General features: G+C 42.4%; 1 protein-coding gene across 1 annotated transcript; it reads right to left on the bottom strand.

Moving 5' to 3' along the window:
* Positions 1 to 144: 144 nt before the first annotated feature.
* WDR82 (WD repeat domain 82) lies at positions 145 to 17,515 on the bottom strand. The gene is made up of 9 exons (XM_074603192.1): positions 17,109 to 17,515; positions 11,899 to 11,996; positions 8,524 to 8,590; positions 8,220 to 8,319; positions 6,541 to 6,657; positions 5,618 to 5,773; positions 5,425 to 5,494; positions 4,292 to 4,434; positions 145 to 3,791 (listed from the first exon to the last, which is right to left on the bottom strand). Exons 1-9 carry the CDS (start codon positions 17,267 to 17,269, stop codon positions 3,762 to 3,764), a joined length of 942 nt encoding a protein of 313 aa, XP_074459293.1. The 5' UTR covers positions 17,270 to 17,515; the 3' UTR covers positions 145 to 3,761.
* Between the last annotated feature and the right edge of the window lie 67 nt (positions 17,516 to 17,582).

Genomic DNA, 17,582 nt, shown 5'->3' with positions numbered 1-17,582 from the left:
GAGCATCACCATTTCCACTACAGAGCTTTGGACTTTACAAAACAAAGGGGCCTTAAAAAAAAAGAGGATGATTTTCCCATTCCCCCTCTTAAGAAACCAGCGAGTTGCATCACACCAGACAAATGCAGAATTTACAGCACTCGGTGATCTCTCTACAAAATATTTATTGTTAACAGCCACAACACTGAATTCTCCACATACGTAGTATTTTGTGACAAAGCATAATTTGACTTCATGTATTTACACTCATCTGGCAGATACCACCTAGGAGTAAAACTCCGCATACCAGCTCATGACCATAAAGACCAGTTTCTGAAAGGCTCGCCAGCATCCTAGCCCCTGACCCAAAACCAAGGTGAAGTCTCTTAAAGTGCAAATATAGTCAAGAGGCATTGGAAAAATATACACTGCTGCTTCCAAATTTGGTCACTCAATTGCTCCTGTGTCCCCCAGAGCAGGGGCTGCGACTTAACCAAGGACCTGGGTGCCTCAAAACTCTCAAAGACTAACTTGGAGAAGAGATTACACCCAAAGTCTCCTACAGCCCAGGCAGATGTGCTCTGCCACCACCACTGCTTAGAAAGGGGCTGTTGAGTCTCACTCCCCTCTTGTTTTGAAGGTCTTTACTTCATCCTAAAGAATATGGCGGGGGGGAATTCATCTTTTAAACGTCAAATTTGGGGAGGTAATGCTGTTTCCTGCTTGGTTTTACATAAGGTTGGACACGCTGTTAGACCTTGGAGTGCTGTTTTTAATGAGGTCCGTTTCTGGTTAGCTGCCTGCCTTGAAGAGCACAGGAATTGCAGTCCCAATACTTTTAGAGAAACACGTGAAAGCTGGAAGCTAAAAGTTTTATTCCCCTTTCCTTCCTAACCTTCTAGAAACACATGATACTCGTGTTTCTTGACAATACTTGGCACATTTCCCTCTCTTCAAGGCAGATGGAAAACACACAGCACTACATTAAGCAAGAAAGAAGTCGTTACCTGGGTGGGTGGCACTCAGCCCTGGGAAGGCATTCAGTTTTAATTCTGAACTGAGCATTAGTGCTGTCTTGCGCATGAACCTGTAAAATTCTCCTCCCTCCAGAAAGCCACTGATGTTCTCAGTGTACGCATCCTTCCAGATCAGTCCTTTGGTCCTCTTTTTCTTAAACATTTCATGCTACAACGCACAATGTTTTACAAGACTGCATGTAGAAGAGAGCTGAACAACTGTCCTTAGACAAGCACTGGAACCACATTAGCAAAGAGCATTTTTAGAGTAAAAGACTTCCAAATGCTTCTCTGTGAAAAGTAACAAGAAGAATGTTCGCAGGGGCTCTCTGTTCACTTCCTCAGGCAACAGACTTGGTAAAACCCTGAATGATTTGCTACTGAATGCTGAAGTTTAACTGTTAAAATGCGCTACAAACCCCAAATACCTCTATGTTACAAAGCACTGCAAAATACGGCTGCTTACAGAAACACCAACAATGGTAAAATAGCACCAAGCAGCCTGAAATGCAACAATACCGAGTTGAAGAGGTGGCTGTGGAAACCTAGTCAACTGTGGGGACCGAGATAACCATCTCCCTTCACAATGGGCATTTATAGGTGACAGTGGGACAGTACACACCAGGAAGAGGGATGCTGCTGTAGTAGTACGAATTTTTCATCTGCGTCTCCAACAGCAGGCCTGTTTGTCAAGATCGAAAGCATCAGTCCACTGTTCCCTTCCCTCCTCCCTTCTAGGAGGGTGGCAAACTCACACCACAGACCCATGCTGTTAGAAACGGCTCTAAACTCATGCAGTAGCATCAGCAGAGGCAACCCATGGGGCCTAAGGAGAAGCTTCAACCACAGCATCAGTTCAAACATCAAGCTTATCAGAATGCCTCGTGCACGGCAGTCCTCATGCCAACTGCCACAGGCAAATGCTGCGGCTCAGCACATCAACAGTGGAGAAACGCTCATTCCCCATCCCCAGCCCTTTAGCACAGCACATTTCCACTGACAAGGGCTGTTAAAAAAAAAAAAAGGCAAGGAAAAGCAAAACAGAAGAAGCCATTCTACACGCTGATTTACTTTGCCAGGGAGACATACTCCGAAATATATACAGGGCACCACAGCTGAGAGAGCTGAGACGAACTTCGCTGTAATAAGGGATGTTCTAGACAACTGACCTAAGGGAAAGTCCTCAAGCACTGTTCTACAGTATGGACTTGCACTTGAGAGCAGACAGAACATGCCCACTGCTGTGCTTGTCACCTTACTGGCATTTTACATTTAGGAGAGGGGAAGCACATGTGACTGGGCAAAGGATAGAATGGACTTTCCAAGCTGTGACCCAGCACAAGAAGCCAACTGTGTTTGGAAAGGCAAAAATACAATCAACGCCATATTTACGCCAAGCCTGTCCCAGCCTGCTGGTGGATGCATCTGATCAATGCAATGTTTCAGGAAAAAGAAACTGGAACCAGGCTTGAAGACCAGCTCGCCAGCCTTTGTGTGCCACTCACCCACAAGCCCCTCTGAGGCAGGAGAGCACATCCCTCCTGTCCTTTTGCAGGGGCGTTCCTTGCAGCAGGGCCACAGCAAAGCAGAGTCAGCACAGTCACATGTGAAGTTTTTAAAATTCAATTTTGAAAACATCATCTGACAAAGGAAACGTAGTTGCTCTTTCAGGGCTATCACTGAAAACCTGCAAAACCTGTAACAAAATGCAAGATGAACTAACTGCAAGTCAGTTTTACCAGCAAGGGGATACAGGTCTAAGCCTGGTGTGGGGAGAATTTAATGGAGCTTATTTACAAACCAGGAAGAGAAAACTGCATCGGTGAAGGTAAACAGCCTAGACACCCCACAATACTGGCCCACATCATATTCTTTAATATCTAAAAGTAAAAAAATATGGCCCATTCCCACTGCCCTCCCCCCAACGCTATTTACAAGTAAAAGATCAGCCAAGATGATACATAAGGAAGGTACACAGGCAGACTGTGCTTTCAGTCCCGGTTTGGTTTCTCCATCTTCCTGCTGTCAGACTCCTTTATTGCTTGGGACACTGACCGCACCTCACCAGCACTGTCTGCGCCCTCCGGGATCTGGCACAGCAAACAGCAGGGAGGCTTCGGCAAGCTCTGGCAGTGGACAAAACCTGCACAGTTTGTCGCACGCTAAATTGCCAAAAAAGGATGACAGGATGTATAATGAAAATTTACAGTCATCCACTCTTCAGTGCACGTTCCACTGCAAGAGAATCCAGCATCTGCTGTATCAGTTGGTCACTGTCAGTGTTCACATTTGGCACAGAAGTAACTTTGCATCTGTGGACTGCAGTGAAACCGGAGAGGTCCCAGATGTGAAAAACATGCACTTATGGGAAGGAACTGCACGTTCCACCTTGGAACATCAATAGCCGTTTGCACTTACAGAAGGAAAACACACAATTACAGCTTAAAAAATGCCACAAACATTTTGTAAATAAAACAGACTTAATTGCTGTTAGAAATAATACTGTGTCAGTTCCAACTTCGGCTGAAGCCTGCTGGGCACGGACTGGAAGGTGAGAACGTGTAGCATGCCGCTTCTGAACATGCTAGGAGGCTGAGTGGAAGAGTCCTCGCAAAGGAATGCAGCAAATAAAGGTAAGACATATGGAAACATACGCAGGAACAGGAACACAGTCTAGGAGACCTAGGCAATTCCAATACTATGCTTGCAATGATGTGCTGCTGTTAGCAGTATGGAAGTCATCTGACAACAGCTGCAGCGTAGGAATTAGTCATCGATAGTTGGCAACCAGAAGGCCTACAAAAGAGGAAAGAACAAACATCTTTTACAGAGCAGAACACAAATCTCTCCTACAGCACACTGCAGGAGCTTATCACTGCTACCTTCTATAAGCACACAGGCAGAGACTACCTAAGAGGCAGCAACACCCTGCCAACAGTTTAAGGTTACAAGCCTTGCTTACGCTGCTTTGGTTTGCGTTGCACGGTCTCCAGAGCAAGCCAGTCTCACACAAACTGAAAATACCAGCCGCGTACAGTAACCTAAAGGACTCAAACTCTGCATGTGCATTCACTCACTGCTCTGCTTTCACGTGTGTGTTCAAACGCTGGCTTGCCAGGTGAGCCGCCCACATATCTACCTGCCAGGTAAGGCGCAATCAAGGCACAACGGACAGGGGCCTGGCTCTCACCAAAGCCCAAGAAAATGCCCACCGGTGGCATTAAGCCTTCTCAGGTTTGTTTCTAAAAGGCTCAGCACCCCATTGAGCTAGGAGGAACTTAAAACACTTTCCTTACCATATTTGAACATGCGCTAGCAAAAGTCATGAATTTCGGGTTGAACTGCAGACAGGTTATAGGACCTGTATGTTTCCCATCCAGCACAGCCACCTTCATCCCACTTTCCCCATTCCAAACATGAATCTTCCCATCCTCCGAACCTGCAGGCAAGAATGGAAAACAGGACACTGGAGAGACCAACAGAGAAAATGAAGTACATAGTCTTTTCTGTCCAAGAACTGTAAGAACAAGTATGCCTCATGAACAGAAATAAGTGTTCTGGAACTTCTTCCACTATAGTTTTCATTTGGAAGGGCACAACAGGAAGGTAAATATGTGCAATAAAGTGCTCTCCAGAGACAGGCTAAACAAAGAACACACACACACCCCGCTTTCACTGCAATCAGGAAGTTCTCAGCCAGAACAACAACAACAAAAAGTTTTGCCAAGACCATCACTCGTCCAGGAAAAATGAGGATCGGGATACCAAATACCACAAAGTTAAACATATTTGTTGTATCAGCCATATAAATAAGAAGCAGACTTGGGCCAGAGGAATCATGCTGGGAACCATTAGGCCGATGCCTACTGCTTCTATCAAGGGTTAAGCAGAGCTTCTTCCACAGACATGGGGATTTGTAAGAGCTACATGAATAAAATACAGCTGCCCCAGCATGTGACCAGTGCAGAAATGTCCCTGAGAGGTGTACAAACGCAGCAGGCTATGAGACCAAGGGCCCAAGTACAGACAGGTGCCTCGCTCATCAGAAAATGGAGGGCAGGCACAACATACAGCCCCGAAACGCTTTGAGGCAGCACATGAGCACATCCTAGCCATGGGGTGAGGATCACTGACATAAATTACGTGACAGGTCTCCGTGCATTACAACGGTTTGCCAGTTTCTTTTCTTTTTGGGAATAACATTCATATATAAAGGAAAAAAAAAAAAGTCTTCTTGCAAGCTCGTTTATGTTTCAGTCCATAAAATGCTGAGTAATCTAGCAAAATGGAAAATTCTCAATGCAAAAAAAGTTTACAGCTGCACTGTATTATTTAAATACATTCTGCTTCCCGACAGACACAACTTCAGCCCCGCATAACAGACTTAATTTCAGAGCACTGAAATTCTTTCCAAGAAGAATCATCTTACCTATCATGATGAACTGAGAGTCTGGTGTGAATGATGCCTCCAGCGTGACAGCCTTACTATTGTTATAACCCTATGGCACAAAACAGGAGAACAGGTATTAGAGTGCATGTTCACAGTAATCTGGCAACCAAAGGGCACCTGCTCCCAAAACTAATACCAGTTTTCAGAGAGGTAACACGGGGAACATGCTCACCCCAAACGTATGCAGGATAGCTCCTTTAAAGGCATCAATCAGTCGAATGAACCCTCCATTAGTTGATATGAGGATGAGTTTTCCATCGTTACTGAACTTCAGGCCTGTCCACTCACATGTTCGATCATACTGCATCTTAAACGTAGCAAATGGCCCCTTCAAAGAAAAAATGGGAAATACAATGTAGACTCTCTATGCATTGCTGCTAACAAGAGTTTGCTTTTAACCTTATCTCGGGAATAAGTTCAAGATTTTTCAAAACAAGTCCCAAGATACCAAAGGAAAGTGTCATGGCAAAAACATGTCACTGCATGTCTAAGTTTCAAAGTAGTAAGAATCCAGTTTCCATAGCAAAGGAGAGCCACAGAAGGGTGTTTCAATACCAAATAGTCTCTACCACACTCAGCAGCAGAAATTAATTTAAGGTAGGAAGAACTTTTCAAACAAGGCTGCTAATTGAAGTTGGAGCAACAGCTTGAGCCAGTGTTATTGTCATCTGACTTTTTGAGAACCATGGAACTAATTATGCTCCGTGCTTAGCCAGTTCAGCTGCTCATCCAATTACAGTTTCCTTGGAAATTTCCATCTTTCCTGACAACTCTGGCTCCATCTTTGCCAGTGCTCTTCCAGAAAAAGCAGCAAGGAAAAAAACCCACAACAACAGAAAGCCTAAACAGGAGTTTGGAATAACTTGAAGAGTTAGCAGAAGTAAACTTTAACGGTGGTTCAAGAGTGGATTTCGGGATTTCGTGACAGCATGTACACCTCTGTGTACTTACTGAAAACTCTCTAGGTGCAAAGTAGGCACCCTAGATAGTATATTGGAGTAAAGAAATCCAGTCTCTGAGTCTCTCTCTGAGCACTGAGTTTAGACTACTTCTTGCAAGCTAAAGTGTTTAAGAAGTGAAGTTAGGGTAGCTCACCTTGTCAAAAGAACGGAGATCGTAAAGCTTCACCATTTCAGAATTGACCCCAGCAGCAAAAATCAACCCTTCTGGGTCAAAAGAACACACAGGCTTCCCCTGGAGATGCATTAAACCCTAGAAAATAGAAGAAGCCCAAATTATTTTGCAAAACTGATGCTCGCATTTCTACCACCACCCTTTGAGCCCACTCTGAGCAGGACATCAGCCTACGGGCAGAATAACTGAATTACAATTGTAAATTTTGAAGGTTTACAAAGGTTCAGAACTCAGCTTCTCAAAGGCAACTCTGACTACTTCATGTCATCATACAGAGCTTCCAATTTGTTGCAAAGACAAAGTTTACATTAGAACAAACAAAGACCTCAGTCGAGCTGCCATCCACTCAAAAAGTACCCAGAAAAGGAAGGATGATGTGGCTGTATTAATAACTAATACTCGGGGCTCTCGAAAGTGGGACATCTCTGGTTTCCCGGTAGTATTTCTAGGCAGTACGGCTGCCATCTCATGGGCAAATTGAAAATTACAAGTAACACTTCCTCAACCTGTTCCCTAAACTGCTGCATGCAGCTTCCAGTTACAAGTCCTAGTTTTACCATTCTTACAACTTCAGGCATTAGCAAAAAATCACAGAACTGCTACTGAAGTTATAACCCTATCTCATGCGTAGCAACTCTGAGACTGAGATTCATCCCAAGGAAAATTTACAAACTGGCAAAAGTACACTCCCAGAGAAAGGCAAAATTAAGACTTCTTGTCAGAAAAACCTTGGGTTTAAGACAGATAAAACCATTTTGTAAGAAATGTAACCTTTTCTTCCTTTTGCATTTACAGTTACATAATCTGGAATAAGTAAACAGCATAAGCAAATCCTCTCATAAGCAAAATGGTCCCAGTAAGATGGGAAAATATGAGACTACAACACTATGTGTCCAAGTACGGGGACAAAACAGCTCATCACCAATAAAAGGTGGAGATTCTACTCCTAGACTTCCATTCCTCCCCTGCTGTCAGCTCTGGTACTTTTCTCAGCCCACACAAGCCTGCTTCCACTAAAATAAAGTAAACTATTCCAGTAAAATAAATAAATAAAAACAAATAGGGGTTTGCCTTGCTAGAAAGTTAAATCTGCTCACAAACAGGTCTGATGAACAACAAAGGTGATGCAAGGAGGGGGCAGACCATACGGCTGCTATGTTACTTTAGATCATCAGTTTCTTCATCAAATTTAATTGCATCGAGGCATCAATTTTAAACACAAACACACTATAAATGCTCAGATAAAATGCATCTCCCAATGCCCCTTCTGCTGCCATTCCCATCTCAGGAGAGATGCCAGCTAAAAGACAACACTCTGCATGGGATAGCAGCCTGATGAAGCAGCTGATGGACAACACCCAGCTCTTCTCTTGTTTCATCAGCTGTGGGTGTTATTTCTTGCTCTTCCCAGCACCTCTCCAGCAGAGACATTGGTGAAAGTGAGTGGTGTTACACAATGCGACATACATATTTCACAGAGATTTGTGATTGAGGTTCCTTCAGCATTCCAGGAAGGTGTCAACACTAAATCAGCAGCACATGTTTCTGGCAGTATTTTTGTTTTATAACAAGCACGCATCCATTTTTCATCCTTCTAACTGAAAATGCAACACACTGTGCACATGAATATGATATCCTACCTGGCAATTTGGAGAGCGGAGATCCCAAAGTCGAATAGTTTTATCAAGGGATCCAGAAATAAAAGTATCATCCACTGGAGACATTGAAAGAGCAACGACTCTGCAACACAGAAGACAACATGCATCACAGACAAGTAAAAGAAGTGAATGGAGCAACACCCACCCCAGCAGTTGTGTACAAGCTTGTAATTGCCATGAACAGTTCTACAAAGCAAAAACCAGAGTGAATCAAGCGTAACGTAACTCAAGCTCATTACAATCAGTATTTTGATTTCTCCTGTACTGTCTCCAAGCCACACCTTACCTTTTTGTATGCCCCGGGAAATACCGAATGTATTTGTTGTCGTGCAGGGAGAGGTATCGAATTGTATCTGAAAACATAAACAAACCATAAGCTTTATTATACCATGAACCCAATGTTATTAAAAGTGGTCACACAGTAAACTTGCTCCCTACAGCAACAGCAATTTTGCCACACAAAGTCTCATTGTTTGATTTCAAGTCGATTTCAGACTTTGAAAAAGAATCAAGTTAGAAACAGACATAAAACAACTTGGTTTCCAAGGCAGAAACGGAAATCAGGCACCAGGAAAAGATACTTTCCACAGTCTGAAGTCATATTACAGCTTGAAGGCAAACTGTCATGTGATTTATTCAAGTTAGTTTCAAAGCTGCTAAAATTTAAGTACTAGTAGGTTTTATTCCATCTTTCTCACAAAATTGAGAGCATCAAATTTACAAAGTTGATACTACCACTTTTTTTTTTTTTTTTGCTATACGGCATGAGTCTTGCTGTCTTATCAATATATGTACCAAGCAAGTAAGTCTCCAACAAGACGGTAAGCATAGGAAATGTGTGAATTCTAGCATTTAGTCAAAGAGAAGACAAACCCATGAACACCAAAGCCAGGACAAGACCATTAAAAAGAAGCAAATCTTTTCTTTATTTCAATCTGACAATCAACAGCTTCACAAATTCTCTGCACTCAGAGCAGTTAAGCTTTAAGAAGAGGACAGAGGAGTAATCTAAAGCTTAGGCCACCTAAAGCAATCTTAAAAATATACTGAATAAATCAGAGCAGCAACACAACATTCCTCAAGTGGTAATTTTATTCTGAGTACAGATGAACATACCAAGAGCCGCCAGAATTTTGGGAGATGCTTTCTCCCATGATTAAAAGAAATCTTTGTAAGAGGAAACAATTATTAAAGCACAGAAGCCACTTTTTAATCTTTATGTGCAGATCCATCTGAGCAATGAAACGTGAAGAGCACAAGCTAAACCTCTGCTATCGGAGAGTAGCGGCAGCAAAATCCCTTCTCACACTAGTTAGAGGACACTAGTCTAAGTTATTGCTGACTGGAAGAGACTGGTATTATGCACCTGCACTGTTTAGTGCCAAGAGACTCCATACTGCTGTAACACCAAGTCCTGCTGAGGCTCTAAAAATAAACTGAGGGAAAAGAACATTTTTACTTTTAACTCGGAAGAACAAGAGCCAACAGGATGCAATATGCACAGAGCATTTTAACACTCATAAGGGCTACTGTGTTCAGAGCTTTTTGAAAGGTTCATCAAGCAAAATTTAATTTCTGTGAAAAAATTATCAAGTTACCATTTTTGCCTGAGGTTTTGCATCAAGCTGAGATCAGTGTTCTAGATCACCCTCCAGTGTTTGACAAGAAAACTAAAGCTGACTGATCAAACTGGAAACATGATGCTGGTGACACACCATTCTGAAAGGCTCTAAGTGACCTGAGGTGACTGTCCAAAACATAAACCCCCAACACCACTGTCACACCCCATCATGGCTAGAACCGACATGCTTCAAGCATGCTATTAAGACATATCTCAATTTTTCCTGCAAAAACTGTCGTTACCTGATTTCCGAAGTATCCACGCAGAATTTCATCTTCCTTTGCTAAATAGGAAGTGCTGGGGAACTGTAATCCTTTGTGATCCTTTTTGTTGGCAGCGCTCTGTCCCAGGCAAGGCAGTGGCCTGTACAGTTATCTCCTGTACCGGGTGGTATCATAGACCCTCAAACTGTACAAACTACTACCTCAGCCTGGAATCAGGCAAGAAGAGCTAGGTTCAAAGGTCCTGACGAAATCTTCAGAAGTGGACTGGTAGCAACTCAGCACATAAAATGCCTGGGAGCAGGCGCCAGCACTCCTATAACACATTCCTGGGTTTATTTTCCCTCCCGATAACCGCGTAACAGGTTAAATACAATGCACCTTGCCTAAGACTGCATGCATTAGGGACTACAGTAGCAGTATCTGGACCCCTACAGAACACACTGCTGGTTTTATTAGGCTTAAGGTTCATAACAGCAGCAAATACATTCACACTCTCATGTTTTCCTTTTCTTCTAATCAAGTTTTCATCACAATGCTACCCCACAGGATGACAACTCTTCAGTTTTGGTTCCTCAAAAGCTTACCAGTGCTTATAAACAAAAACTCACAACTCAAAATGGCATTAAAAACGCTTCACTAAATTGTTAATTAATTGTAAATTAAATAAATGTGACATAATAAACTAATAACTTAATAAAAAGTAGGCTGTGAAACAGACTAAAAAGGCAAGTGCTTCCCCTCACACTTTTAATCCTTTTACACTGTTAAATTCAAATCTGTTGGAAAGGTTCTTGCTCCTCTAGTTTCAGGCCCAGGTTGTTCTGCTTTAACCTGACTTCCTAACTTGTAACTTCCACCTGCTCTAAATTCATACTCTCTTAAATTCCCAAAGTAACCTAGAACACACCACAAGGCACCAGTGCCTCTACCAACAATCTCCATCTCTGCAGAGGAAAAAACAAACCAAAACCCCTGTTGCAGAAATGGTTGAGTTTACAAATACAATGTTAAAACCCACTTATTGAGACAAACTTTGAAATTAACATTACCTGTTTCCAACCTTTGGAAGTACTGCCTGATAGAAGAATTAATGTATCTATCTGTGCCAGTTCTTAAATTTGAATTTTAAATTAAACTCAAATACATTGATAGCCTGTCACGAAGCTCTAGAAGCCCTTCAATGTCATCGATTTACACAGCATAGCTATCGCAGACACTGACTGTGGAGAAATGGTATGAAAATGGGTTTTTTGTCTATTACATGGAAAAAACAGATTAACAGAAGCAAAGCTCATCTCAGAAGAGCTGTGTGACCTCCTCCAGGCTTGGCTAATGGTCTGATAAGTTACCTGAACTTCCTGCCCTCCCTGCTCTGTACGGAGAATGGAAAAACATTCCCTTCCTTTGCAGTTGACTCGTGTGTGTACGAGACAGAGATACGGTGCTTAGCCCACCTTCTGGCCACATCTTCTTCCTACCTCATTTCACATGTAAGAAATTAAGGCACAGAGTCTGACTGGTGGCACTGGTATCAAACAGCAAGGTGACTGGCAGAATCAAGAACTGAACTTTTATCACACTAACAATGTTTAATCCCTTAGTTATTGCAGCAGTGACCAAAACTCACATCAGCGTGCACAAGGGAATATCACCAAGGTGTGTATTAGAGTTGAAAATTAATTCCTCTGTCTCTGACAGTGCATTTATCACTGAAAAGTGTCTATAATTTTTTCCTGGCTCTTAAGAGCTATTTGTCCAGGCATGTAGTTTTAAGTGTAAGGAGATTAAATATGCTCAAATCTAGTGGATCACTTACCATCTATTTTGTTGGAGCTGTACACGACAGTGTTGGCAGCATGTGTGTACCTGATGAGATCCACTCCATACTTCTTACTATATAGCGTTCTCTTTGGTCTGTCAGAAGGAAGCAGAAATAATTGCACTCACTGCAACAAAAAGCTCAAACTGAAACTCACCCCATTAACAAGGCCTGTTTTTATTGCGATATTACAAGATTGTTTTGAGTAGTCCAATGTTTTTATACAAAGAAATAAAAGTTTTCGTATTTGATTTTCAAACAAGCACCTTGGTGCTTTCTCTAAGACCATCCCTAGGCTTGAGGAGTTCCCCATAACACCTGCAAAACGCACTTGTCTCCTCCAAAAATTCTTTTTCCCATGTCTACTGTAAAAAGAATAAGAGGAGCTGGCATAACGAGTCCTTAATGTCAAGCAGCACTGCCTCACCGTTCCCTGGCCCATCCAAATCTCTAATTCATCTGCTGCTTATTTTAGATTGAGAATAATTTGTCTTTTTGTTCTATGTTACTTCAAAACCTATAACTGGGTGTCTCATTCAGAATAGGGCTTCTCAGTATTAACACAAGCACATAGATATACCAGTAGTCTATAAAAGCAATGCTAGCACAGGGACTCAAACTACTGGAGAATTATACTCATATCCAATCTTAATTAAAGCATGAAACTCAAATGTAACATTCTGCAACAGAATTAAAGACATTCCAGTGACAGCAAAAACAATATACAGAACTGGATTGTTAGGGGTCTGGTAAGCAAGTGATGTACTGTGGTACTAGAAATTTAAACTGCAAAGTAAACTTAGAAGTAGCTGGTATGGGGTATCTTGCAGCAGCACCTGTTTAAGCAGTACAAGGTCTCCGCCACCTTCCTTCCTCTTTCTTACTAAACTGAGGTAGCACAGAGGTTTCAAAGCTGGGCAGTCAACCAATCAACACCAGAAATAATACAATCTCTTCCAGGAGTTATTTTTAAGCCAGAAATTCATAGCTCTCGTTATTACACAGGCCCACAAAATATTTTACCAACACACACCAAAGATGATAGCATGGGAATGGACACAAACAGCAGGAGTGGTTCAAACCAATACTGCTCCCAAAAGAAAAGTTTATCAGACTACACCCTCAGACAAGGTATTTCTAAAATGCTTGACTTCTTCCTTGTTTTCATTAGCCTCAAATCGACACACCCTAACAAGAGCATGACTTGGAGATTTTTCATATCAGAACAAAAATAGATATTAATTTTTAAAGATTAACTCTCAAACAGCAGAAGCCATAGGGCTTTGACTTCAAACGAACTTGCTGGGGCCAAGCTTGCATTAACTGAAAGCCAATACAGCAAGTGTAATTAAAACCCATACACCACCTGTACCACTTAGACCAAATCTCAACAGATTCTTCCTCAGTTCCTCCAGTAGATTTTGAAATCAATTTTCAGAGGCAAACATGTTACAAACTGAAAACATCACATCAAATATTAAATTTAGGCACCAAAATTCTGTAACATTACACATATACTTCCCCATACTGCTCTCTGTAGTTACCTCAGCTACGATGTTGACCAAATTGGAAAAAAAAAAACCAACCAAAAAATAACCAACAAAAAAACGCCACCAACCTCAAAACATACCAAGACTCTCATGCCTAGCCTGGCTCTTCCTTATCTACGAAAAATTTAAAGCTTAGAAGCTCTATTGAGAATAAATGAATATACACAGACACTAAAGATCGACAGATGGACAAAAGTACATTTACCGAAGAGGAGGAAAGAAAGTACTTCTGTGTTTTAAGAAAGGTGAAGTTTTCATGTAAGCTGACACATGCAGAAACATGTCATTTCATACAAGATCGACCGCCTGTTCCCGATTGAGTATTTAAAAAGACAAACAAGAAAACTAAGTTTCACATATTTTTTTAAACAAATCACAATCCCTAAACATAATTCCAAGTTTTAATTAATCTATCTAGCCCACTTGCAAATCAAGCGATGTCACTGAAGAAAAATGTTTTACGAGATCAAAGTCAAATCTGTTATAAAAATGAAACAAAACACAGGCAAGGTTTGTAATAATATCTGTGCCTTGGTTTGAATCACTCCTACTGCGGGTAAAACCATCATCCAGAACCAGGCTCACTGATTTGTCTGGTGAACACTATGGCTAAGCAGGGGCCCACATCCACCACTTCTTTATTTGTATAAATAATACACAATTGATATATATTGAAGTACAAGCTAAGCCTTTGCTAGACCACCATTATATCATTCCAGGGTTACAAACTCAGCCACAAGCCTCCTGTTCCCAGCCTCAAGGACTGCTGCACATCCCAACACACAACCGCGTTCTACAAGTTTTCAGAGTTCATTCTTAGGCCCCAACAGACACAGGTAAGATTCTTCGTTATGCTTTTGAGCCAGCCTACTGTGGAGGTATTTGGTGATGCAGAACAGGTTAAAAAAAACCCAAGATTAACAATTTAATTGTTTACACATTTTGAAATTGAAGTGGAATCTCAGGTCCAAAATTATTGGATGCTCATGAAGAAGCAGGACAAATTTTTCAAGCTTCTTGCCTAAACTGTGTTTCAAGGAGATAATCTTGTCTTGTCAGCTCTTGGCTGTTTAAACCGTCCTGACACTTTTGGAAACTGAAGTTGACCGAGATGGGGCTTGGTCACACTGGTACCAACTCTCACAGGTGTATGGCTCATTTTGGTACGGCAAACCAAAGCAAACTAGGTCAGGATGTACCTAACGTATAACCAAACAGTTGCATTTTAATTCTACCAGCAGAACTGCTCATTAACAGTGGGGAAAAAACCCAAATTTGCAACTTTTACATGGGGAAAAGTTTTAACATTCAGGCCATTTGACGAAGTAGCGTATCCTATACTGAAACCCAGCAAGCAGGACATTTCCTCCTGGCCATTGTATTCACTAGCAATGACACATACAAGAAGGTGAGAGTTCTAGGCCCTTGAAACTGTGGTTTAAGAAACAAAATAAACTATAGGCCTGAAACTGCCACATTCCACCATGTCACAACAGTCATTCACAGATTTGATTCGTCATCTCCACATGAATCTCTAGTGACAACATAATTCACAGCCAAAACTTTCTAGGTGAGAGAAAAACTGCACCCTGCATCCCTAGGTACCTCTAAAAATCACATGCTTTTACATCAATTGATAGTATATGAGAAACTTCCAAATTAATTTAATAACCACTAGAGAAATCCATCCTGAAAAAGGGGTTACCTTGACGAAACTACTCTCATTGCCCTGTAGCACTGCAGTAGACAACCATCGATCTTCTACATTTAACTTAATTAAAGCAAATCCTCTGACTGTAAAGCATACGTCAGGGCTAGATGGAGACAGGGATGAAAGGACCAAATGCCTCCCAACCCATCAAACTATTCTTTACAAGTTTGAAAGGGGGGGAGCAATCAATACGATCTGCATTAACATCACTCAGCCCTTCCACTATTGTGTATAATTAGGATCTAGAATACAATCCATGCCAGGCACAGTATGTATAAAATTACCTATCCTTACCTAAATAAAAATTAAATGATTTCAAATAAGAGTTCACTCTATCAGATGGGGAACCCCAACAACTTTAACGTGTAAAGCAAGCAAATTAAAGAGAAGTGTAAAATAACATGTAGTAAGTGGTCTACAAAATTAAGAGAATATGCAGGGTGCAATCTTTCAAACACAGCAAGAATGATGTCTTGGTCTGCTTGAAAAAGCAGGAGGACTAGGAATATCTGGTTTCCTAGAAAATATACGTAACACTGACACATGTACCTCCTGGTACTTCCAAATCATTTCTTTTTCATTCCTGCATTATCCTGTGCTTTTTATTCTCTCTCCTACAACACACATGCTCATTTGTCTTTCACTTTCTATATATATATATATATAATGTGATGCTTTCTAAGGTCTTGACTTTACAAAAAAAAAAGAAAAGAAAAAAAAGAAAAATCACCTCAGAATTACATCTCTACACCAAGAAGCACATGAAAATTAAAACTTAAAATTTAAAAAAATTTAAAGCAAATACATACTTTTACCAACCAAGAAAGTTTTTAATGGAATAATGACATCATTTGGCTCAATTTTTTCCACTTCTCATAGAATACAAATGTCTTTTGCATACATTCCAAGACATCAACTGCAAGTATCACTGGTGGTCTTATTTGCATGCTTTTATCCTCTGAACAAGAGCACCATATCTCAAGTGCTGCACAAATTTCTAGGGTTTTATCCGTAGGACAGGACAAGCACTGTGTGATCAATGAAAAAAGAAAGATAAACTGGACAACTCTGTTCAGTGAGAAACACACACACCTTAATTCATTACCTATAAGTAACAGAAAACAATAAACACCTTGACTGATTAAATATAAATTAAGACAACGTTTGAAGATGCATGTAAATCGCACTTGTATTTAAATTGTGCTTTACAGACAAAAACGCAACTAGAAAAAAAGGATTTAAAGCAGAGGACCACCTTTATCCGCAACGTTCTCAGGCACCACTGAAGAATAAAAATACCATCAAATTTTTAGAAGTTATAATAAACGCACGCCACACCATCTTAGCCTTTTGGCTTAAAACATTTATCCAAGAAGTTACAGCCAAATTAGGCTGTTTAAGATTACATATTTGTAGCTGCTCATAGCAATTGCCTCTATTTTAATTAGTGAGACTTAAGCCCAGGGAAGCATGAAAAGTCAAATTTGTGTATCTGCAACCATCCCGAGGCCTGGAAACGTGATCAGACTCAACCCCTTAAGCTCAACAACTACTTAGTTCTCACAGCAGTGAACTCTCTCACACGTGGGAAATTACCATGGCTGGCTCCAGCCTACCAGACAAAACAAGCAGAGACACCCGTTAATGCGGACAAAACCATGCTGCTCCCATTTCCGCGCCCCACTTTAACTGTTTAGAATCCCCCACACCCCAGCCTCCGGGTCAGACATCGCTACAGTTTCACTTACAAGCCTACGCTAAAAAACGAAGAAAGAAAAGCCAAAGCTTACCAGCCAAACCTGCTACCTCTTCAGCGCGCTCCCAACAGGCAGCAGCCAAACCGGCACCCCTCACGGCACCCCCCCCTCCACCCCAGAAACCCCCCAGCCCTCCGGACGGCAGGTAACCCCCTCAGGAACGGCCCAGGCCGGGCCCCCGCCACTCACTTGCCCTCTTGGCAGTCGTAGAGAACGATGGAGTCGTCGTCGCTGCTGGAGATGACGGTCTCGCCGTTGGGGCTGAAGTCAAAGCAGTTGATCTTGTCCGAGTTCTCGCGGAAGACCTTGGCCACGCGGAAGCTCCGCAGCACGTTGTCCGTCAGCTTCATCCCGCCGCCGGGCCGGGCCGGGCCGCGCCTGAGGGCGGCGGCGGGGCTGTGGGGAGCCGGGGCGGGGCTCCGGGCGGCGGCGGGAGCGGACGGGGGGGACCTCGCGGGGCGGCGGGGAGCGGCAGAGGGCGGGGAGGAGCGGCGGGCCGGGGCGGCCGGCGCCCTCCAGCTGGGCTGGGCCCACTCAGGCCGCGGAGAGGCGGCTCCTCCTCATTGTGTCCGCCATCTTGCTGCTCGGGGAACGGCGGGGGGCGGCGCGCGGGGCACCCTGGGAAGGAGGGGGGAAACGGGATCTGCGCAAGGCCTGCTGGGA

Source organism: Larus michahellis, chromosome 10 (assembly GCF_964199755.1).
Source record: "Larus michahellis chromosome 10, bLarMic1.1, whole genome shotgun sequence".
Lineage (NCBI taxonomy): Eukaryota > Metazoa > Chordata > Aves > Charadriiformes > Laridae > Larus > Larus michahellis.
This window is presented reverse-complemented; position numbering and strand designations above follow the sequence as displayed.